This window comes from Mytilus galloprovincialis, chromosome 11 (assembly GCF_965363235.1).
Source record: "Mytilus galloprovincialis chromosome 11, xbMytGall1.hap1.1, whole genome shotgun sequence".
Classification (NCBI taxonomy): Eukaryota; Metazoa; Mollusca; class Bivalvia; order Mytilida; family Mytilidae; genus Mytilus; species Mytilus galloprovincialis.
In genome coordinates, this window is record NC_134848.1 from 1,977,746 (window position 1) to 2,002,837 (window position 25,092).

General features: G+C 36.8%; 2 protein-coding genes across 2 annotated transcripts in view; both read right to left on the reverse strand.

Annotated features, from left to right (window-relative positions):
- LOC143051556 (uncharacterized) overlaps positions 1-25,092 on the reverse strand; it is a 194,815-nt gene that overhangs the window by 112,827 nt on the left and 56,896 nt on the right. The window lies entirely within an intron of this gene.
- The window catches only part of LOC143051542 (uncharacterized), a 241,552-nt gene that overhangs the window by 44,869 nt on the left and 171,591 nt on the right, over positions 1-25,092 (reverse strand). Inside the window, exon 3 of the mRNA XM_076224436.1 lies at positions 507-596. Coding sequence (XP_076080551.1) covers positions 507-521 — 15 coding nt within the window. The 5' untranslated portion in view covers positions 522-596. The remainder of the gene's footprint in view (positions 1-506; positions 597-25,092) is intronic.

Genomic DNA, 25,092 nt, shown 5'->3' on the forward strand with positions numbered 1-25,092 from the left:
GTTATTTGTTCTAATTTTAAAATATGTACAACAGGACCTGTACAAACCAGTTCAAATTCTTGGAATCCCAGATGATTTAATTGAATCGAATTGGCTAACATAGAATTGTGATGAAGGGATTTTTCACTTTCTATTTTGGAAACATCAAGAATTTTTTGTTACTAGTCAGTTGGGCATATCGGATTACACATTTTAATTTCCCGAGGCATAAATGATCTAGTCCCGGGCGTCGGGCTAGTGGATTTTAACCCCTGCAGCTGATGACACAAAAAATAAGAGACATCCAACAGATGAGAACACAGATTTAAAACATTTGTCTTTCACATATGCCAACATGTATATTAGGCAACAAGCTTGGAATTGTCAACTTACATTGTTAACTGACAACAAATACTACAATGACATTGAAAACTACAGGCAACTGTTTAATTGTAATTTCTTTGTACCAAGTCTGTTTTGTCTCTCATAATCTGTAAATATCTTTTAAAGTAAACAAGACTTTTTACCTTAAGGAAGTCCATCACTTCTTCCTTCTTCCTTTTTTCCTCTTCATCATCATAGCTTTCTATTTTTACCAGATCATAAGGAGTCTTACCCTGAAATACAATCAAATAATCTTTCATTAATTATACACATATATATCTTTTATTTAAAAAAACTGTAAAACATTATATAATAGGTTACTGTAGCATTAATTTTACCTATACAACATGTACAATGTAAAACGATAATTAATAGGTAATTGTTGCATTAATGTTACCTAGTAAATAATTCAAAACGATAAATAATAGGTAAATTATTGCACTAATGTTACCTTTATAACATGTATAATGCAATAAATAATAGGTAACTGTTGCATCAATTTTATCTATACAATGCAGAATAGTCGTATTTGTACTTGACATAAAAACCAGTGAACCTAAACGAACAACAAATATGAAGTGTCATTATAAAGAGATCAAAGAATAATATTTGAGATTTTACTGTTAAAGAAATTATTGCAGTATGTAAAATATTACATTAAAACCAAACAAACTAAAAGAAATAAAGTTATATTTTTGATAATTCAACAAACTGTCTGGAAACTACAGTTAATTTTGTCTGTGTATTTTGTCTACATATTTGGAACATATGAAAAATCTCATATTACCGGTACAACTTTTATATTAAAATACATTCTGCAAAATACAGCTGGGATTGTTTCTTTACTCATACATATGTGCGACTCCTAAAATATATGTGCTCAAACCATATGTCTGTTATTCTTGCTTGTTCTATATTCACTAGTTTAAAAGCACATGAGTAAAAGGCTGACATGTAGTACTGTGGAGTTTTATTATTCGTATTTTGTGTTCAATTCAGAGTAATAATATTATTCTAGTACTTGCTTTATTGACAGCTTCTATGACACACGAGTAAAAGGCTGACATACGTTACTCTGAAGTGTAATTTTTCATTTTTTTTGTTCGATTCACATGGATGATGAGAGTCCATATTATTATTCTAGTAAGTGCTTTATTTACAACAACTATGACACATGAGTAAAAAGCTTACAAATGTTACTGTGGAGTGTTATTATTCATGATTTTTGTTTGATTCACATTGACAATGACAGTAATATTATTCTAGTAAGTGCTTTATTGACAACAACTACATGTATGACACCTGCATAAAATGCTGACATATATGTTTATCTGGAGTGTCATTAGTCATGATTTTTGTTCGATTCACATGGATGATGACAGTCCATGTTATTATTCTAGTACGTGCTTTATTGACAACAACTATGACACATGAGTAAAAAGCTTACAAATGTTACTGTGGAGTGTTATTATTCGTGATTTTTGTTCGATTCACATTGACAATGAGAGTATTATTAATCTAGTACTTGCTTTATGACAACCACTATGACACATGAGTAAAAGGCTGACACATGTTACTGCAGAGTGTCATTTTTCGTGCTTTGTGTTCGATTCACATGAATAATAATATTATTATTCAACTATGTGCTTTATTGACAACTAATATCACAAATGAGTAAAAGGCTGACATATGTTACTGTGGAGTGTCATTATTCGTGGTATATGTTCAATTCACATGGATAATGAGAGTATTATTATTCTATAAAGTGCTTCATTGACAACCACTATGACACACAAGTAAAAGGCTAACATTATATGTTACTGCAGAGTGTCACTTTTCTTGTTTGTGCTCTTTTCAATATCATAATATTAATGACACATGAAGAAAACTGTAATATATGTTGCTGTGGAGTATCATTTTTCTTGTTTGTGCTCTATTTACAAGCAAAATGACACTTGCATTATAAAAGGCTGAAATATGTGGGTAACACTGTTCTTGTTTTATACTTTTTATATTGGCTAATTGATTAATTAGTGAATGCTTGGTATCAAGTGTGTTGGTAAAGTATGATAAGATTGTAGTTGTGTTGGTAGTGTATGATGTGTTGCTGGAGTAGGATTAGATCATAGCTTTGTTAGTAGTGTATAATTGGTGTAAGGTATGTTGGTTGAATGTGATGAGATGGTAGTTATGCTGGTAAGGTTTGATTGGATGGTTGATGTACTGGTGGTGTAGGATTAGTGTTGGATTGATGTAGGGTGTGTTGGTACAGTATGATGAGATGGTAGTTGTGTCAGTAGTATATGATTGATGAAGGGTGTGTTGGTAGAGTATGATGGGATGGTAGTTGTGTCAGTAGTTTAGGATTGGTGTAGGGGTGTGTTGGTGGAGTATGATGAGATGGTAGTTGTGTCAGTAGTGTAGGATTGGTGTAGGGTGTGTTGGTGGAGTATGATCAGATGGTAGCTGTGTCAGAAGTATATGATTGATGTAGGGTGTGTTGATGGAGTATGATGAGATGATAAGACAAGGTCATATTTATTAATAAAATTCCTGTTAACAAAGGTTTAAATTTTTCAAAAAACTAAGGATTTTCTTATTCCAGGCATAGATTTCCATAGCCGTATTTGGCACAACTTTTTGGAATTTTGGATCCTCAATGCTCTTCAACTTTGTAATTGTTATACTCCAATTACACATCTAACTCCAATAATACACTACCAGCACATCAACCATCTGATCATACTCCACCAACACACCCTACATCAATCCTAAACTACTGACACAACTACCATCTCATCATACTCTACCAAAACTACAAAGATCATAGCTTTGTTAGTAGTGTATAATTGGTGTAAGGTATGTTGGTTGAATGTGATTAGATGGTAGCTATGCTGGTAAGGTTTGATTGGATGGTTGATTTGCTGGTGGTGTAGGATTAGTGTTGGATTGATGTAAGGTGTGTTGGTACAGTATGATGATATGGTAGTTGTGTCAGTAGTATATGATTGATGTAAGGTGTGTTGGTGGAGTATGATGGGATGGTAGTTGTGTCAGTAGTTTATGATTGGTGTAGGGGTGAGTTGGTGGAGTATGATGAGATAGTAGTTGTGTCAGTAGTGTAGGATTGGTGTAGGGTGTGTTGGTGGAGTATGATCAGATGGTAGCTGTGTCAGTAGTATATGATTGATGTAGGGTGTGTTGGTGGAGTATGATGAGATGGTAGTTGTGTCAGTAGTTTAGGATTGATATAGGGTGTGTTGGTAGAGTATGATGAGATGGTAGTTGTGTCAGTAGTATATGATTGATGTAGGGTGTGTTGGTAGAGTATGATGAGATGGTAGTTGTGTCAGTAGTTTAGGATTGATGTAGGGTGTTTTGGTAAAGTATGATGAGATGGTAGTTGTGTCAGTAGTTTAGGGTTGATGTAGAGTGTGTTGGTGGAGTATGATGAGATGGTCGTTGTGTCAGTAGTTTAGGGTTGATGTAGGGTGTTTTGGTAGAGTATGATGAGATGGTAGTTGTGTCAGTAGTATATGATTGATGAAGGGTGTGTTGGTGGAGTATGATGGGATGGTAGTTGTGTCAGTAGTTTAGGATTGGTGTAGGGGTGTGTTGGTGGAGTATGATGAGATGGTAGTTGTGTCAGTAGTGTAGGATTGGTGTAGGGTGTGTTGGTGGAATATGATCAGATGGTAGCTGTGTCAGTAGTATATGATTGATGTAGAGTGTGTTGATGGAGTATGATGAGATGGTTGTTGTGTCAGTAGTTTAGGATTTGTGTAGGGTGTGTTGGTAGAGTATGATGAGATGGTAGTTGTGTCAGTAGTTTAGGATTGGTGTAGGGGTATGTTGGTGGAGTATGATGAGATGGTACTTGTGTCAGTAGTGTAGGATTGGTGTAGAGAGTGTTGGTGGAGTATGATCAGATGGTAGCTGTGTCAGTAGTATATGATTGATGTAGGTTGTGTTGATGGAGTATGATGAGATGGTAGTTGTGTCAGTAGTTTAGGGTTGATGTAGGGTGTTTTGGTAAAGTATGATGAGATGATAGTTGTGTCAGTAGTTTAGGGTTGATGTAAGGTGTTTTGGTAGAGTATGATGAGATGGTAGTTGTGTCAGTAGTTTAGGGTTGATGTAGGGTGTGTTGTTGGAGTATGATGAGATGGTTGATGTGCTGGTAGTGTATTTTTGGAGTTAGATGTGTAATTGGAGTGTGATTAGATGGTTGATCTGCTGGTAGTGTATTTTTGGAGTTAGATGTGTAATTGGAATGTGATTAGATGGTTCATCTGCTGGTAGTGTATTTTTGGAGTTAGATGTGTAATTGGATTGATGTAGGTTGTGTTGGTACAATATGATGATATGGTAGTTGTGTCAGTAGTATATGATTGATGTAAGGTGTGTTGGTGGAGTATGATGGGATGGTAGTTGTGTCAGTAGTTTATGATTGGTGTAGGGGTGAGTTGGTGGAGTATGATGAGATAGTAGTTGTGTCAGTAGTGTAGGATTGGTGTAGGGTGTGTTGGTGGAGTATGATCAGATGGTAGCTGTGTCAGTAGTATATGATTGATGTAGGGTGTGTTGGTGGAGTATGATGAGATGGTAGTTGTGTCAGTAGTTTAGGATTGATATAGGGTGTGTTGGTAGAGTATGATGAGATGGTAGTTGTGTCAGTAGTATATGATTGATGTAGGGTGTGTTGGTAGAGTATGATGAGATGGTAGTTGTGTCAGTAGTTTAGGATTGATGTAGGGTGTTTTGGTAAAGTATGATGAGATGGTAGTTGTGTCAGTAGTTTAGGGTTGATGTAGAGTGTGTTGGTGGAGTATGATGAGATGGTCGTTGTGTCAGTAGTTTAGGGTTGATGTAGGGTGTTTTGGTAGAGTATGATGAGATGGTAGTTGTGTCAGTAGTATATGATTGATGAAGGGTGTGTTGGTGGAGTATGATGGGATGGTAGTTGTGTCAGTAGTTTAGGATTGGTGTAGGGGTGTGTTGGTGGAGTATGATGAGATGGTAGTTGTGTCAGTAGTGTAGGATTGGTGTAGGGTGTGTTGGTGGAATATGATCAGATGGTAGCTGTGTCAGTAGTATATGATTGATGTAGAGTGTGTTGATGGAGTATGATGAGATGGTAGTTGTGTCAGTAGTTTAGGATTGATGTAGGGTGTTTTGGTAAAGTATGATGAGATGGTAGTTGTGTCAGTAGTTTAGGGTTGATGTAGAGTGTGTTGGTGGAGTATGATGAGATGGTCGTTGTGTCAGTAGTTTAGGGTTGATGTAGGGTGTTTTGGTAGAGTATGATGAGATGGTAGTTGTGTCAGTAGTATATGATTGATGAAGGGTGTGTTGGTGGAGTATGATGGGATGGTAGTTGTGTCAGTAGTTTAGGATTGGTGTAGGGGTGTGTTGATGGAGTATGATGAGATGGTAGTTGTGTCAGTAGTGTAGGATTGGTGTAGGGTGTGTTGGTGGAATATGATCAGATGGTAGCTGTGTCAGTAGTATATGATTGATGTAGAGTGTGTTGATGGAGTATGATGAGATGGTTGTTGTGTCAGTAGTTTAGGATTTGTGTAGGGTGTGTTGGTAGAGTATGATGAGATGGTAGTTGTGTCAGTAGTTTAGGATTGGTGTAGGGGTATGTTGGTGGAGTATGATGAGATGGTACTTGTGTCAGTAGTGTAGGATTGGTGTAGAGAGTGTTGGTGGAGTATGATCAGATGGTAGCTGTGTCAGTAGTATATGATTGATGTAGGTTGTGTTGATGGAGTATGATGAGATGGTAGTTGTGTCAGTAGTTTAGGGTTGATGTAGGGTGTTTTGGTAAAGTATGATGAGATGATAGTTGTGTCAGTAGTTTAGGGTTGATGTAAGGTGTTTTGGTAGAGTATGATGAGATGGTAGTTGTGTCAGTAGTTTAGGGTTGATGTAGGGTGTGTTGTTGGAGTATGATGAGATGGTTGATGTGCTGGTAGTGTATTTTTGGAGTTAGATGTGTAATTGGAGTGTGATTAGATGGTTGATCTGCTGGTAGTGTATTTTTGGAGTTAGATGTGTAATTGGAATGTGATTAGATGGTTCATCTGCTGGTAGTGTATTTTTGGAGTTAAATGTGTAATTGGATTGATGTAGGTTGTGTTGGTACAATATGATGATATGGTAGTTGTGTCAGTAGTATATGATTGATGTAAGGTGTGTTGGTGGAGTATGATGGGATGGTAGTTGTGTCAGTAGTTTATGATTGGTGTAGGGGTGAGTTGGTGGAGTATGATGAGATAGTAGTTGTGTCAGTAGTGTAGGATTGGTGTAGGGTGTGTTGGTGGAGTATGATCAGATGGTAGCTGTGTCAGTAGTATATGATTGATGTAGGGTGTGTTGGTGGAGTATGATGAGATGGTAGTTGTGTCAGTAGTTTAGGATTGATATAGGGTGTGTTGGTAGAGTATGATGAGATGGTAGTTGTGTCAGTAGTATATGATTGATGTAGGGTGTGTTGGTAGAGTATGATGAGATGGTAGTTGTGTCAGTAGTTTAGGATTGATGTAGGGTGTTTTGGTAAAGTATGATGAGATGGTAGTTGTGTCAGTAGTTTAGGGTTGATGTAGAGTGTGTTGGTGGAGTATGATGAGATGGTCGTTGTGTCAGTAGTTTAGGGTTGATGTAGGGTGTTTTGGTAGAGTATGATGAGATGGTAGTTGTGTCAGTAGTATATGATTGATGAAGGGTGTGTTGGTGGAGTATGATGGGATGGTAGTTGTGTCAGTAGTTTAGGATTGGTGTAGGGGTGTGTTGGTGGAGTATGATGAGATGGTAGTTGTGTCAGTAGTGTAGGATTGGTGTAGGGTGTGTTGGTGGAATATGATCAGATGGTAGCTGTGTCAGTAGTATATGATTGATGTAGAGTGTGTTGATGGAGTATGATGAGATGGTTGTTGTGTCAGTAGTTTAGGATTTGTGTAGGGTGTGTTGGTAGAGTATGATGAGATGGTAGTTGTGTCAGTAGTTTAGGATTGGTGTAGGGGTATGTTGGTGGAGTATGATGAGATGGTACTTGTGTCAGTAGTGTAGGATTGGTGTAGAGAGTGTTGGTGGAGTATGATCAGATGGTAGCTGTGTCAGTAGTATATGATTGATGTAGGTTGTGTTGATGGAGTATGATGAGATGGTAGTTGTGTCAGTAGTTTAGGGTTGATGTAGGGTGTTTTGGTAAAGTATGATGAGATGATAGTTGTGTCAGTAGTTTAGGGTTGATGTAAGGTGTTTTGGTAGAGTATGATGAGATGGTAGTTGTGTCAGTAGTGTAGGATTGGTGTAGGGTGTGTTGGTGGAATATGATCAGATGGTAGCTGTGTCAGTAGTATATGATTGATGTAGAGTGTGTTGATGGAGTATGATGAGATGGTTGTTGTGTCAGTAATTTAGGATTTGTGTAGGGTGTGTTGGTAGAGTATGATGAGATGGTAGTTGTGTCAGTAGTTTAGGATTGGTGTAGGGGTATGTTGGTGGAGTATGATGAGATGGTACTTGTGTCAGTAGTGTAGGATTGGTGTAGAGAGTGTTGGTGGAGTATGATCAGATGGTAGCTGTGTCAGTAGTATATGATTGATGTAGGTTGTGTTGATGGAGTATGATGAGATGGTAGTTGTGTCAGTAGTTTAGGGTTGATGTAGGGTGTTTTGGTAAAGTATGATGAGATGATAGTTGTGTCAGTAGTTTAGGGTTGATGTAAGGTGTTTTGGTAGAGTATGATGAGATGGTAGTTGTGTCAGTAGTTTAGGGTTGATGTAGGGTGTGTTGTTGGAGTATGATGAGATGGTTGATGTGCTGGTAGTGTATTTTTGGAGTTAGATGTGTAATTGGAGTGTGACTAGATGGTTGATCTGCTGGTAGTGTATTTTTGGAGTTAGATGTGTAATTGGAATGTGATTAGATGGTTCATCTGCTGGTAGTGTATTTTTGGAGTTAGATGTGTAATTGGATTGATGTAGGTTGTGTTGGTACAATATGATGAGATGGTAGTTGTGTCAGTAGTATATGATTGATGTATGGTGTGTTGGTTGAGTATGATGGGATGGTAGTTGTGTCAGTAGTTTAGGATTGGTGTAGGGGTATGTTGGTGGAGTATGATGAGATGGTACTTGTGTCAGTAGTGTAGGATTGGTGTAGAGAGTGTTGGTGGAGTATGATCAGATGGTAGCTGTGTCAGTAGTATATGATTGATGTAGGATGTGTTGATGGAGTATGATGAGATGGTTATTGTGTCAGTAGTTTAGGATTGGTGTAGGGTGTGTTGGTAGAGTATTATGAGATGGTAGTTGTGTCAGTAGTGTAGGATTGGTGTAAGGTGTGTTGGTAGAGTATGATGAGATGATAGTTGTGTCAGTAGGATATGATTGATGTAGGGTGTGTTGGTGGAGTATGATCAGATGGTAGTTGTGTCAGTAGCATATGATTGATGTAGGGTGTGTTGGTAGAGTATGATGAGATGGTAGTTGTGTCAGTAGTATATGATCGATGTAGGGTGTGTTGGTAGAGTATGATGAGATGGTAGTTGTGTCAGTAGTTTAGGATTGATGTAGGTTGTTTTGGTAAAGTATGATGAGATGATAGTTGTGTCAGTAGTTTAGGGTTGATGTAGATGTGTTGGTGGAGTATGATGAGATGGTAGTTGTGTCAGTAGTTTAGGATTGATGTAGGGTGTGTTGTTGGAGTATGATGAGATGGTTGATGTGCTGGTAGTGTATGTTTAGAGTTAGATGTGTAATTGGAGTGTGATTAGATGGTTGATCTGCTGGTAGTGTATTTTGGAGTTAGATGTGTAATTGGAGTGTGATTAGATGGTTGATCTGCTGGTAGTGTATTTTTGAAGTTAGATGTGTAATTGGATTGATGTAGGGTGTGTTGGTAGAGTATGATGAGATGGTAGTTGTGTCAGTAGTATATGATTGATGAAGGGTGTGTTGGTGGAGTATGATGGGATGGTAGTTGTGTCAGTAGTTTAGGATTGGTGTAGGGGTGTGTTGGTGGAGTATGATGAGATGGTAGTTGTGTCAGTAGTGTAGGATTGGTGTAGGGTGTGTTGGTGGAATATGATCAGATGGTAGCTGTGTCAGTAGTATATGATTGATGTAGAGTGTGTTGATGGAGTATGATGAGATGGTTGTTGTGTCAGTAGTTTAGGATTTGTGTAGGGTGTGTTGGTAGAGTATGATGAGATGGTAGTTGTGTCAGTAGTTTAGGATTGGTGTAGGGGTATGTTGGTGGAGTATGACGAGATGGTACTTGTGTCAGTAGTGTAGGATTGGTGTAGAGAGTGTTGGTGGAGTATGATCAGATGGTAGCTGTGTCAGTAGTATATGATTGATGTAGGTTGTGTTGATGGAGTATGATGAGATGGTTATTGTGTCAGTAGTTTAGGATTGGTGTAGGGTGTGTTGGTAGAGTATGATGAGATGGTAGTTGTGTCAGTAGTGTAGGATTGGTGTAAGGTGTGTTGGTAGAGTATGATGAGATGATAGTTGTGTCAGTAGTATATGATTGATGTAGGGTGTGTTGGTGGAGTATGATCAGATGGTAGTTGTGTCAGTAGCATATGATTGATGTAGGGTGTGTTGGTAGAGTATGATGAGATGGTAGTTGTGTCAGTAGTATATGATCGATGTAGGGTGTGTTGGTAGAGTATGATGAGATGGTAGTTGTGTCAGTAGTTAAGAATTGATGTAGGGTGTTTTGGTAAAGTATGATGAGATGATAGTTGTGTCAGTAGTTTAGGGTTGATGTAGGATGTGTTGGTGGAGTATGATGAGATGGTAGTTGTGTCAGTAGTTTAGGATTGATGTAGGGTGTGTTGGTGGAGTATGATGAGATGGTTGATGTGCTGGTAGTGTATGTTTAGAGTTAGATGTGTAATTGGAGTGTGATTAGTTGGTTAATCTGCTGGTAGTGTATTTTTTGAGTTAGATGTGTAATTGGAGTGTGATTAGATGGTTGATCTGCTGGTAGTGTATTTTTGAAGTTAGATGTGTAATTGGATTGATGTAGGGTGTGTTGGTAGAGTATGATGAGATGGTAGTTGTGTCAGTAGTATATGATTGATGAAGGGTGTGTTGGTGGAGTATGATGGGATGGTAGTTGTGTCAGTAGTTTAGGATTGGTGTAGGGGTGTGTTGGTGGAGTATGATGAGATGGTAGTTGTGTCAGTAGTGTAGGATTGGTGTAGGGTGTATTGGTGGAATATGATCAGATGGTAGCTGTGTCAGTAGTATATGATTGATGTAGAGTGTGTTGATGGAGTATGATGAGATGGTTGTTGTGTCAGTAGTTTAGGATTTGTGTAGGGTGTGTTGGTAGAGTATGATGAGATGGTAGTTGTGTCAGTAAATTAGGATTGGTGTAGGGGTATGTTGGTAGAGTATGATGAGATGGTACTTGTGTCAGTAGTGTAGGATTGGTGTAGAGAGTGTTGGTGGAGTATGATCAGATGGTAGCTGTGTCAGTAGTATATGATTGATGTAGGGTGTGTTGATGGAGTATGATGAGATGGTTATTGTGTCAGTAGTTTAGGATTGGTGTAGGGTGTGTTGGTAGAGTATGATGAGATGGTAGTTGTGTCAGTAGTGTAGGATTGGTGTAAGGTGTGTTGGTAGAGTATGATGAGATGATAGTTGTGTCAGTAGTATATGATTGATGTAGGGTGTGTTGGTGGAGTATGATCAGATGGTAGTTGTGTCAGTAGCATATGATTGATGTAGGGTGTGTTGGTAGAGTATGATGAGATGGTAGTTGTGTCAGTAGTATATGATCGATGTAGGGTGTGTTGGTAGAGTATGATGAGATGGTAGTTGTGTCAGTAGTTTAGGATTGATGTAGGGTGTTTTGGTAAAGTATGATGAGATGATAGTTGTGTCAGTAGTTTAGGGTTGATGTAGGATGTGTTGGTGGAGTATGATGAGATGGTAGTTGTGTCAGTAGTTTAGGATTGATGTAGGGTGTGTTGGTGGAGTATGATGAGATGGTTGATGTGCTGGTAGTGTATGTTTAGAGTTAGATGTGTAATTGGAGTGTGATTAGATGGTTGATCTGCTGGTAGTGTATTTTTGGAGTTAGATGTGTAATTGGAGTGTGATTAGATGGTTGATCTGCTGGTAGTGTATTTTTGAAGTTAGATGTGTAATTGGATTGATGTAGGGTGTGTTGGTAGAGTATGATGAGATGGTAGTTGTGTCAGTAGTATATGATTGATGAAGGGTGTGTTGGTGGAGTATGATGGGATGGTAGTTGTGTCAGTAGTTTAGGATTGGTGTAGGGGTGTGTTGGTGGAGTATGATGAGATGGTAGTTGTGTCAGTAGTGTAGGATTGGTGTAGGGTGTGTTGGTGGAATATGATCAGATGGTAGCTGTGTCAGTAGTATATGATTGATGTAGAGTGTGTTGATGGAGTATGATGAGATGGTTGTTGTGTCAGTAGTTTAGGATTTGTGTAGGGTGTGTTGGTAGAGTATGATGAGATGGAAGTTGTGTCAGTAGTGTAGGATTGGTGTTAGGTGTGTTGGTAGAGTATGATGAGATGATAGTTGTGTCAGTAGTAGATGATTGATGTAGGGTGTGTTGGTGGAGTAAGATGAGATGGTAGTTGTGTCAGTAGCATATGATTGATGTAGGGTGTGTTGGTAGAGTATGATGAGATGGTAGTTGTGTCAGTAGTATATGATTGATGTAGGGTGTGTTGGTAGAGTATGATGAGATGGTAGTTGTGTCAGAAGTTTAGGATTGATGTAGGGTGTTTTGGTAAAGTATGATGAGATGGTAGTTGTGTCAGTAGTTTAGGGTTGATGTAGGGTGTGTTGTTGGAGTATGATGAGATGGTAGTTGTGTCAGTAGTTTAGGATTGGTGTAGGGGTGTGTTGGTGGAGTATGATGAGATGGTAGTTGTGTCAGTAGTGTAGGATTGGTGTAGGGTGTGTTGGTGGAATATGATCAGATGGTAGCTGTGTCAGTAGTATATGATTGATGTAGAGTGTGTTGATGGAGTATGATGAGATGGTTGTTGTGTCAGTAGTTTAGGATTTGTGTAGGGTGTGTTGGTAGAGTATGATGAGATGGAAGTTGTGTCAGTAGTATATGATTGATGTAGGATGTGTTGGTGGAGTATGATGAGATGGTAGTTGTGTCAGTAGCATATGATTGATGTAGGGTGTGTTGGTAGAGTATGATGAGATGGTAGTTGTGTCAGTAGTTTTGGGTTGATGTAGGGTGTGTTGGTGGAGTATGATGAGATGGTAGTTGTGTCAGTAGTTTAGGGTTGATGTAGGGTGTTTTGGTAGAGTATGATGAGTGTAGTTGTGTCAGTAGTTTAGGATTGGTGTAGGGTGTGTTGGTCGAGTATGATGAGATGGTTGATGTGCTGGTAGTGTATTTTTGGAGTTAGATGTGTAATTGGAGTATAATTAGATGGTTGATGAGCTGGTAGTGTATTATTGGAGTTAGTTATCAAAAGTACCAGGATTAAAATTTACTACATCATATGCTACTGACACACCTACCACCAATCCTACACTACTGATACAATTACATGTGTAATTGGAGTATAATTAGATGGTTGATGAGCTGGTAGTGTATTATTGGTGTCAGTAATGTAGGATTGGTGTTAGGTGTGTTGGTGGAGTATGATGAGATGGTAGTTGTGTCAGTAATGTAGGATTGGTGTTAGGTGTGTTAGTAGGGTATGATGAGATGATAGTTGTGTCAGTAGTATATGATTGATGTAGGGTGTGTTGGTGGAGTATGATGAGATGGTAGTTGTGTCAGTAGCATATGATTGATGTAGGGTGTGTTGGTAGAGTATGATGAGATGGTAGTTGTGTCAGTAGTATATGATTGATGTAGGGTGTGTTGGTAGAGTATGATGAGATGGTAGTTGTGTCAGAAGTTTAGGATTGATGTAGGGTGTTTTGGTAAAGTATGATGAGATGGTAGTTGTGTCAGTAGTTTAGGGTTGATGTAGGGTGTGTTGGTGGGGTATGATGAGATGGTAGTTGTGTCAGTAGTTTAGGATTGGTGTAGGGGTGTGTTGGTGGAGTATGATGAGATGGTAGTTGTGTCAGTAGTGTAGGATTGGTGTAGGGTGTGTTGGTGGAATATGATCAGATGGAAGCTGTGTCAGTAGTATATGATTGATGTAGAGTGTGTTGATGGAGTATGATGAGATGGTTGTTGTGTCAGTAGTGTATGGTTGGTGTTAGGTGTGTTGGTAGAGTATGATGAGATGGTAGTTGTATCAGTAGTGTAGGATTGGTGTTAGGTGAGTTGGTGGAGTGTGACGAGATGGTAGTTGTGTCAGTAGTGTAGGATTGGTGTTAGGTGTGTTGGTAGAGTATGATGAGATGGTAATTGTGTCAGTAGTATATGAGTGATGTAGGGTGTGTTGGTAGAGTATGATGAGATGGTAGTTGTGTCAGTAGTATATGATTGATGTAGGGTGTGTTGGTAGAGTATTATGAGATGGAAGTTGTGTCAGTAGTTAAGAATTGATATAGGGTGTGTTGTTAGATTATGATGAGATGGTAGTTGTGTCAGTAATGTAGGATTTGTGTGAGGTGTGTTGGTGGAGTATGATGAGATGGTAGCTGTGTCAGTAATGTAGGATTGGTGTTAGGTGTGTCGGTTGATTATAATGAGATGGTAGTTGTGTCAGTAGTGTATGATTGGTGTTAGGTGTATTGGTGAAGTATGATGAGATGGTAGTTGTGTCAGTAATGTAGGATTGGTGTTAGGTGTGTCAGTGGAGTATGATGAGATGGTAGTTGTGTCAGTAGTTTAGGATTGGTGTTAGGTGTGTTGGTGGAGTATGATGAGATGGTAGTTGTGTCAGTAGTGTATGATTGGTGTTAAGTGGATTGGTGCAGTATGATGAGATGGTAGTTGTGTCAGAAATGTAGGATTGGTGTTAGGTGTGTTGTTGGAGTATGATGAGATTGTAGTTGTGTCAGTAATGTATGATTGGTATTAGGTGTTGGTGGAATATGATGAGATGGTAGGTGTGTTGGTGGAATATGATGAGATGGTAGTTGTGTTGGTGAAGTATGATGAGATGATAGTTGTGTCAGAAATGTAGGATTGGTGTTAGGTGTGTTGGTGGAGTAAGATGAGATTGTAGTTGTGTCAGTAGTGTATGATTGGTGTTAGGTGTGTTGGTGGAATATGATGAGATGGTAGTTGTGTCAGTAGTGTATGATTGGTGTTAGGTGTGTTGGTGGAGTATGATGAGATGGTAGTTGTGTCAGTAGTGTATGATTGGTGTTAGATGTGTTGGTGGAGTATGATGAGATGGTAGTTGTGTCATTAGTGTATGATTGGTGTTAGGTGTGTTGGTGGAGTATGATGAGATGGTAGTTGTGTCAGTAGTGTATGATTGGTACAAGGTGTCTTTGTGCTATGATGAGATGGTAGTTGTGTCAGTAGTGTAGGATTGGTGTTAAATGTGTTGGCAGAGTATGATGAGATGGTAGTTGTGTTAGTAATGTAGGATTGGGGTTAGGTGTGTTGGTGATGTAAGTTGAGATGGTAGTTGTGTCAGTAGTGTAAAATTGGTGTCAAATGTATTGGCAGAGTATGATGAGATGGTAGTTGTGTTAGTAGTGTAGGATTGGGGTTAGGTGTGTTGGTGATGTATGATGAGATGGTAGTTGTGTCAGTGGTGTAGGATTTGTGTGAGGTGTGTTTGTGATGTATGATGAGATGGTAGTTGTGTCAGTAGTGAATGATTGGTGTTAAGTGTGTTGGCTGATTATGATGAGATGGTAGTTGTATCAGTAGTGTAGGATTGGTGTTAGGTGGGTTTGTGGAGTATGATAAGATGGTAGTTGCCAGTAGTGTACGATTGGTGTAAGGTGTGTTTGTGGAGTATGATGATATGGTAGTTGTGTCAGTAGTATATGATTGATGTAGAGTGTGTTTGTGGAATGTGATTAGATGGTAGTTATGTCAGTAGTGTATGACTGATGTAGGGTGTGTTGGTAGAGTATGATTTGATGGTAGTTGTGTCAGTAGTTTAGGATTGATATAGGGTGTGTTGGTAGATTATGATGAGATGGTAGTTGTGTCAGTAGAATATGATTGATGTAGAATTTGTTGGTGGAGTATGATGAGGTGGTAGTTGTGTCAGTATTATTTGATTGGTGTAGGCTAGGGTGTGTTTGTAGAGTATGATGATATGTTGTTGTGTCAGTAGTTTAGGATTGATGTAGGGTGTGTTGGTAGAGTATGATGAGATGGTAGTTGTGTCAGTAGTTTATGATTGATGTAGGGTGTGTTGTTGGAGTATGATGAGATGGTAGTTGTGTCAGTAGTTTAGGATTGGTGTAGGGTTTTTTCTTTCATACAAAAAATATAGTTGACCTATTGCTTATAGTTTAAGAAAAACAGACCATAACCCAAAAACTTAACACTGAACAATGAACCCTGAAAATGAGGTCAAGGTCAAATAAAACCTACGCGACTGACATATTGATCATAAAATATTTCCATATACCAAATATAGTTGACCTTTTGTATATACATTATGTAGTATTAGAAACAAAGACCAAAACTCAAAAACTTAACTTTTCGTTCATTTTTTATATAAATAAGGCAGTAAGTTTTCTCGTTTGAGTTGTTTTACATTGTCTTATCGGAGCCTTTTATAGCTGACTACGCAGTATGGGTTTTGCTCATTGTTGAAGGCCGTACGGTTAATGTCTGTGTTATTTTGGTCTCTTGTGGACAGTTGTTTCATTGGCAATCATACCACATTTTCTTTTTTATATTTGACCATTCAACCATGAAAATGTGGTCAAGGTCAGTTGACACCTGCCAGCTAGACATGTACACTTTACAATCATTCCATACACCATATATAGTAGACCTATTGCATACAGTATAGGGAAAACAGACCAAAACACAAACACTTAACTATAACCACTGAACCATGAAAATGAGGTCAAAGTCAGATGACACCTGCCAGTTGGACATGTACACCTTACAGTCCTTCCAATAGTATCTGAGATATGGACTTGACCACCAAAACTTAACCTTGTTGAATGTTCACTGATTCATGAAATGAGGTCATGGTCAAGTGAAAACTGTCTGACGGGCATGAGGACCTTGCAAGGTACGCACATACCAAATATAGTTATACTATAACTTATAAAAGAGAATTTAACATTACAAAAAAAAGTTTTTTTCAAGTAGTCACTGAACCATGAAAATGAGGTCAAGGACATTGGAAATGTGACTGGCGGAAACTTCGTAAAATGAGGCATCCATATACAAAATATGAAGCATTCAGGTCTACCACCTTCTAAAATATAAAGCTTTTAAGAAGTTAGCTAACACCGCCGCCCTGCTTGATCACTACCCCTTTGCCAAGCTTTCTGAGATTAAAGTCGCAAGCTCGACAAAAAACAATCAGTTTAAAGGGGGCTCGCGTGTCTGAATCATTTGTTTACGATCACAATCTGCCTTAGGTCACCGATGAGTTAAAAAAGATATTTTAATTTTAATGCCAAAAATGGCATTTTTGCACAAAAGGGAGATAATTTGGAGCTTTTCCAATGATATCTACAGTTTAAAAGTCACCTGAGGCCAACACCAATTGATTTTTTGGAATGATTCTTGTACCATAATGATAAAGTAATAACTACTTAAGGTAATAAATGAAATTTGAATTTAATGAAAAAAACAAAAAAATTCTGAAAATCTTATACCCATGAGCCTTCTTTAGAAAACTGTGTTGATCCATTAAGTGTATTAATAAAAAGGTTTGTCCCTCCATGTAAAAGTTAAGCACAAACTGATTTCTTCATATTTAGTTTAACCTGTTTATTATACAGGTATTTCATCATAAACTTAAAAGTTGTACTTTATTATATTTTATCTGCAGCTGTTTATCCTCAACTATGGTAGTTGTATTTATATTGTAATTGTACTTTCTCTGTTGACTTGTATTTAGAATAAAATATCTATCTATCAAATAAGAATAAAACTGAATGTTACCACAAATGATTTCACCCAAGGACTGCATCCTTGACCTATAAACCATTTTGTTGTCTCAATCCTTCCATACCGAGCAGCATGATGTAAAGCTGTTTGTCCAATCTATAATAATAGAATAATATAAACATGTTAATGGTGTGTGATAACAAAATCATGAGAGGAGTCAAACAATTTACTGAATGTAAGAAATATAATACATTGGATGAGAAAATATCCTATTATATTTGTGTATAAACTATTAAATGGTAGATTAAGATATATAAATTCAATGTATATTTTCTGATTCAGTGAAACAAAACAGGTAAAAAAATAGTAAACTCTTAATTATATAAGTGTAACAAGTCAAATAATAGCAAGCCTCACTTTATATAAGTCTCACAAGTATTTGTTGTCCATTTAACATGTATGATAAAAAACATGAGTTTATCATGTTTATGTTGATTCAGTAGAATGATCAAAGTTAAGGAGGCTCGAGGGTATAAAAATTTCAGAAAAAATTAAACATTTGTTTTTCACCGCAAATTTTATTTATTACCTTTTGTAGTTGTTACTTTATCTTATGGTACAAAAATCATTCAAAACAATCAATTCGTGTTGGCCCCAGATGACATTTAAAATGTGTACATCATTGAAAAAGTTCCAAATTATCTCCCTTTGGTGGAAAAATGACCTTTTTTGGCTTTAAAATTGAAATATCTTTTTTAACTCATCGGTGACATATATTTTTTAATATAATTTCCATATAAGCTGTACTTAAACTAAATTATTGTAAAATTTGAGCGATTTCTGTAATAAATTTCTTTTTTTATTTCGATATTACCTATATTTCTCCTATTACTTCAACCACCTTTACAAAAATGTATGCTTCTTTCGAAGGCAGATTGTGAGCGCAAATGAACGGTGACCCCACTTTTTTATTTTAATTTTCTATAAACTATAAGATAAAGTTCATTTATAGAAAAATATAGAGAAATCCTATATAAATGATTTAGACCCGTGAACCCCCTTAAAAAAAAAAACTTTTTTTAAGAAACGTTAAAACGAGTAATATTTTCTGATTCAGTACGAAAAGACAAGAAAAATGAGACCCCACTTTAAATAATTCTGTCCAGTATTTGTTATTTTTAAAAGATGTTTTACATTAGATCTGTAGAATTAACATTATCTAACTAAAGAAGTTAACACAACTTGTTCTCATCAACTTCTCATTAAAATCAGATGTTTATAAAATAATTTTTCGTCAAGAAACAAAATTAAACCTTAACTATCTGATTCCGTTCTGTGTTACGAATAAAATGAGACCCCACTTTATATAATTCTATCAAATATTTGTTGTCCATTAAACTTGTCTGATTAACAACATGATTTTGTGTAGATTCTGTATAAAGTGGTGTTAAGTCAGAGTAAGGTGATTAAATCTATCATTACCGTGGATGTGGCTTCTAACTGACTTCCGTGACTGACTAGGAAAGTCACCACCTTCAGGTGTCCTCCCCCAGCCGCCAACATTAATGGTGTCCTTCCTCCCTGTAATATCAACATATAACAGACATCAAAACTTGTGTCATAAACTGGACAATGTTGTGTAATAAATATAAACAAAATATATATCACATAAATCAGTGATCAAAACTGAATAAAATGACCAGTCACACTTTTACTTATATTCTACATAAACAACAAATAAACAACATGTTTTATTGTGAGATGTCAGAACTTCCATCAGAACTGTCAGGTTAAAAAAAAACTTTTATCTAGAAACACAAACACTATCTATATCAATGGACTCAGCTGGACAAGACAATTAAAATGAGACCCCACTTTATATAATTCTATCAAGTATTTGTTGTCCATTAAACCTGTCCAATTAACAATGATTAAGAAGAATGATCAAAAGTTTAAAAAAAAAAAAATTCAAGAAACATTAAAACGAGTAATATTTTCTGATTCAGTACGAAGAGACAAGAAAAATAAGACCCTACTTTATATAATTCTGTCAAGTATTTGTTATTTTTAAAAGATGTTTTACATTAAATCTGTAGAATTAACATTATCTGACTAAAGATGTGAACACAACTTGTTCTCTTCAACTTCTCATTAAAATCAAATGTTTATAAAATAATTTTTTGTCAAGAAACAAAATAAAACCTTTACTATCTGATTCAGTTCTGTGTTACGAATAAAATGAGACCCCACTTTATATAATTCTAACAAATATTTGTTGTCCATTAAACCTGTCTGATTAACCACATGATTGTTTGTAGATTTTGTATAAAGTGATGTTTTGTCAGAGTAAGGTGATTATATCTATCATTACCTGGGATGTGGCTTCTAACTGACTTCCGTGAGTGACTAGGAAAGTCACCACCTCCAGGTGTCCGTACTCAGCCGCCCACATTAATGGTGTCAGTCCTCCCTGTAATATCAACATATAACAGACATCAAAACTTGTGTCATAAACTGGACAATGTTGTGTAATAAATATAAACAAAATATATATCACATGAATCAGTGGTCAAAACTGAATAAAATGACCAGTCACACTTGTATTTATATTTTACATAAACAACAAATAAACAACATGTTTTATTGTGAGATGTCAGAACTTCCATCAGAACTGTCAGGTTAAAAAAAACTTTTTTTCTAGAAACATAAACAATATTTATATCAATGGACTCAGCTGGACAAGACAATTAAAATGAGGCCTCACTTAATATAATTCTGTCAAATATTTGTTGTCCATTAAATCTGTCTGATTAACAATGATTACGAAGAATGATCAAAAGTTTAAAAAAAAAAAAATTTCAAGAAACATTAAAACGAGTAACATTTTCTGATTCAGTACGAAGAGACAAGAAAAATAAGACCCCACTTTATATAATTCTGTCAAGTCTTTGTTATTTTTAAAAGCTATTTTACATTAAACTGTAGAATTTTGTGTAGATTCTGTATAAAGTGATGTTTGGTCAGAGTAAGGTGATTATATCTATCATTACCACGGTGGATGTAGCTTCTAACTGACTTCCGTGAGTGACTAGGAAAGTCACCACCTCCAGGTGTCCTCCCCCAGCCGCCAACATTAATGGTGTCTGTCCCAACTGTAATATCAACATATAACAGACATCAAAACTTGTGTCATAAACTGGACAATGTTGTGTAATAAATATAAACAAAATATATATCACATGAATCAGTGGTCAAAACTGAATAAAATGACCAGTCACACTTTTATTTATGTTTATGTAAATAAACAACATGTTTTATTGTGAGATGTCAGAACTTCCATCAGAACTGTCAGGTTAAAAAAAAAAAATTTCAAGAAACATTAAAACAATTTATATTTTCTGATTCAGTACGAAGAGACAAGAAAAATAAGACCCCACTTTATATAATTCTGTCAAGTATTTGTTATTTTTAAAAGATGTTTTACATTAAATCTGAAGAATTAACATTATCTGACTAAAGATGTTAACACAACTCGTTCTCTTTAACTTCTCATTAAAATCAGATGTTTACAAAATAATTTTTTGTCAAGAAACAAAATAAAACCTTTACTATCTGATTCAGTTCTGTGTTACGAATAAAATGAGACCCCACTTTATATAATTCTAACAAATATTTGTTGTCCATTAAACCTGTCTGATTAACAGTATTTTGTGTCTTTTCAAAATAATGATCAAAGCTTAGGAAATATTTAGTGGTATTTCCGTGTAAAATGTTGGGTGTCTACCAGCTGCTTCATATCATATGAGTTGTTGTGTATAAGGGTAATATAGCAATGGTGTATGTTTGTGGTGAGTATAAGGGTAATATAGCAATGGTGTATGTTTGTGGTGAGTATCAGGGTAATATAGCAATGGTGTATGTTTGTGGTGAGTATAAGGGTAATATAGCAATGGTGTATGTTTGTGGTGAGTATAAGGGTAATATAGCAATGGTGTATGTTTGTGGTGAGTATCAGGGTAATATAGCAATGGTGTATGTTTGTGGTGAGTTTAAGGGTAATATAGCAATGGTGTATGTTTGTGGTGAGTATAAGGGTAATATAGCAATGGTGTATGTTTGTGGTGAGTATAGAGTAATATAGCAATGGTGTATGTTTGTGGTGAGTATAAGGGTAATATAGCAATGGTGTATGTTTGTGGTGAGTATAAGTAAAGAACTGCAATAAGCAATGTTTATTTTTTTCAAGTTTGCATTGCCTATAAGTGTGATCTGTAACTTGTTTGTGATGAGTGTAATAATGTCATTGCTATGTCACATGTTGGTGTTGATTGTAAGAGTGTCATTGTTATGTCACATGTTGGTGTTGAGTATAAGAGTGTCATTGCTATGTCACATGTTGGTGTTGAGTATAAGAGTGTCATTGCTATGTCACATGTTGTTGAGTATAAGAGTGTCATTGATGTCACATGTTGGTGTTGAGTATAATAGTGTCATTGCTATGTCACATGTTGGTGTTGAGTATAAGAGTGTCATTGATATGTCACATGTTGGTGTTGAGTATAAGAGTGTCATTGCTATGTCACATGTTGGTGTTGAGTATAAGAGGGTCATTGCTGTGTCACATGTTGGTGTTGAGTATAAGAGTGTCATTGCTATGTCACATGTTGGTGTTGAGTATAAGAGTGTCATTGCTATGTCACATGTTGGTGTTGAGTATAAGAGTGTCATTGTTATGTCACATGTTGGTGTTGAGTATAAGAGTGTCATTGCTATGTCACATGTTGGTGTTGAGTATAAGAATGTCATTGATATGTCACATATTGGTGTTGAGTATAAGAGTGTCATTGCTATGTCACATGTGAGTGTTGAGAATAAGAGTGTCATTGCTATGTCACATGTTGGTGTTGAGTATAAGAGTGTCATTGCTATGTCACATGTTGGTGTTGAGTATAAGAGTGTCATTGTTATGTCACATGTTGGTGTTGAGTTTAAGAGTGACATTATGTAGGTGTCACATGTCATGTTCAGTACAGGAGTGGTAAATGAATGTTGTATGATCAGGTGTCACATGTCATGTTCAGTACAAGAGTGGTAAATGAAAGTTGTATGATCAGGTGTCAAATGTCATGTTCAGAACAAGAGTGGTAAATGAATGTTGTATAATCAGGTGTCACATGTCATGTTCAGTAGAAGAGTGGTAAATGAATGTTGTATAATCAGGTGTCACATGTCATGTTCAGTACAGGAGTGGTAAATGAATGTTGTATAATCAGGTGTCACATGTCATGTTCAGTACAAGAGTGGAAAATGAATGTTGTATAATCAGGTGTCACATGTCATGTTTAGTAAAAGAGTGGTAAATGAATGTTGTATAATCAGGTGTCACATGTCATGTTCAGTAAAGGAGTGGTAAATGTTTGTTGTATAACCAGGTGTCACATGTCATGTTCAGTACAGGAGTGGTAAATGAATGTTGTATAATCAGGTGTCACATGTCATGTTCAGTAGAAGAGTGGTAAATGAATGTTGTATAATCAGGTGTCACATGTCATGTTCAGTACAGGAGTGGTAAATGTTTGTTGTATAATCAGGTGTCACATGTCATGTTCAGTACAAGAGTGGTAAATGAATGTTGTATAATCAGGTGTCACATGTCATGTTCAGTACAAGAGTGGAAAATGAATGTTGTATGATCCAGTGTCACATGACATGTTCAGTACAGGAGTGGTAAATGAATGTTGTATAATCAGGTGTCACATGTCATGTTCTGTACAAGAGTGGAAAATGAATGTTGTATGATCCAGTGTCACATGGCATGTTCAGTACAGGAGTGGTAAATGTGTACAATTTGGAAATTAGTATGGCGTTTATTATCACTGGACTAGTATATATTTGTTTAGGGGCCAGCTGAAGGACGCCTCCGGGTGCGGGAATTTCTCGCTACATTGAAGACCTGTTGGTGACCCTCTGCTGTTGTTGTTTTTTATTTGGTCGGGTTGTTGTCTCTTTGACACATTCCCCATTTCCATTCTCAATTTTATTTATCAGTACAGGAGTGGTAAATGAATGTTGTATAATCAGGTGTCACATGTCATGTTCAGTACAAGAGTGGAAAATGAATGTTGTATGATCAAGTGTCACATGGCATGTTCAGTACAGCAGTGGTAAATATATGTTGTATAACCAGGTGTCACATGTCATGTTGAGTACAGGAGTGGGAAATGTATGTTGTATAATCAGGTGTCACATGTCATGTTTAGTACTGGAGTGGTAAATGTTTGTTGTATAATCAGGTGTCACATGTCATGTTCAGTACAAGAGTGGAAAATGAATGTTGTATGATCCAGTGTCACATGGCATGTTCAGTACAGGAGTGGTAAATGAATGTTGTATAATCAGGTGTCACATGTCATGTTCAGTACAGGAGTGGTAAATGAATGTTGTATAACCAGGTGTCACATGTCATGTTCAGTACAAGAGCTGTAAATGAATGTTGTATAATCAGGTGTCACATGTCATGTTTAATACAGGAGTGGTAAATGAATGTTGTATGATCTGCTGTAACATGTCATGTTCTGTACAGGAGTGGTAAATGTATGTTATATAACCAGGTGTCACATGTCATGTTCAGTACAGGACTGGTAAATGTATGTTGCATAATCAGGGGTCACATGTCATGTTTAGTACAAGAGTGGTAAATGAATGTTGTATGTATGATCAGGTGTCACATGTCATGTTCAGTACAGGAGTGGTAATGCATGTTGTATGATCAGGTGTCACATGTCATGTTTAGTACTGGAGTGGTAAATGAATATTGTATAATCAGGTGTTACATTCCATGTTCAGTACAGGAGTGGTTAATGAATGTTGTATGATCAGGTGTCACATGTCATGTTCAGTACAGGATTGGTAAATGCTGGTTGTATGATCAGGTGTTACATGTCATGTTCAGTACAGGAGTGGTAAATACATGGTGTATAATCAGGTGTCACAGGTCATGTTCAGTACAGGAGTGGTAAATGCAGGTTGTATGATCAGGTGTCACTTGTCATGTTCAGGACAGGAGTGGTTAATGAATGTTGTATAATCAGGTGTCACATGTCATGTTGAATACAGGAGTGGTAAATGAATGTTGTATGAACTGCTGTCACATGTCATGTTCAGTAGAAGAGTGGTTAATGAATGTTGTATAATCAGCTGTTACATGTCATGTTGAGTACAGGAGTGGGAAATGTATGTTGTATGATCAGGTGTCACATGTCATGTTCAGTATAGGAGTGGTAAATGAATGTTGTATGATCAGGTGTCACATGTCATGTTCAGTATAGGAGTGGTAAATGAATGATGTACGATCAGGTGTCACATGTCATGTTAAGTACTGAAGTGGTAAATGAATGTTGTATGATCAGTTGACACATGTCATGTTCAGTACAGAAGAGGTAAATGTATGTGGTATGGTCTGGTGTTACATGTCATTTTCAGTACAGGAGAGGTAAATGAAAGTTGTATGATCAGGTGTCACATGTCATGTTCAGTACAGGAGTGGTAAATGAGTGTTGTATGATCAGGTGCCACATGTCATGTTCAGTACAGGAAAAGTAAATGTATGTTGTATAACCAGGTGTCACATGTCATGTTCAGTTGAGGAGTGGTAAATGTATGTTGTATAATCAGGTGTCATATGTCATGTTCAGTACAAGAGTGGTTAATGAATGTTGTAGAATCAGGTGTCACATGGCATGTTTA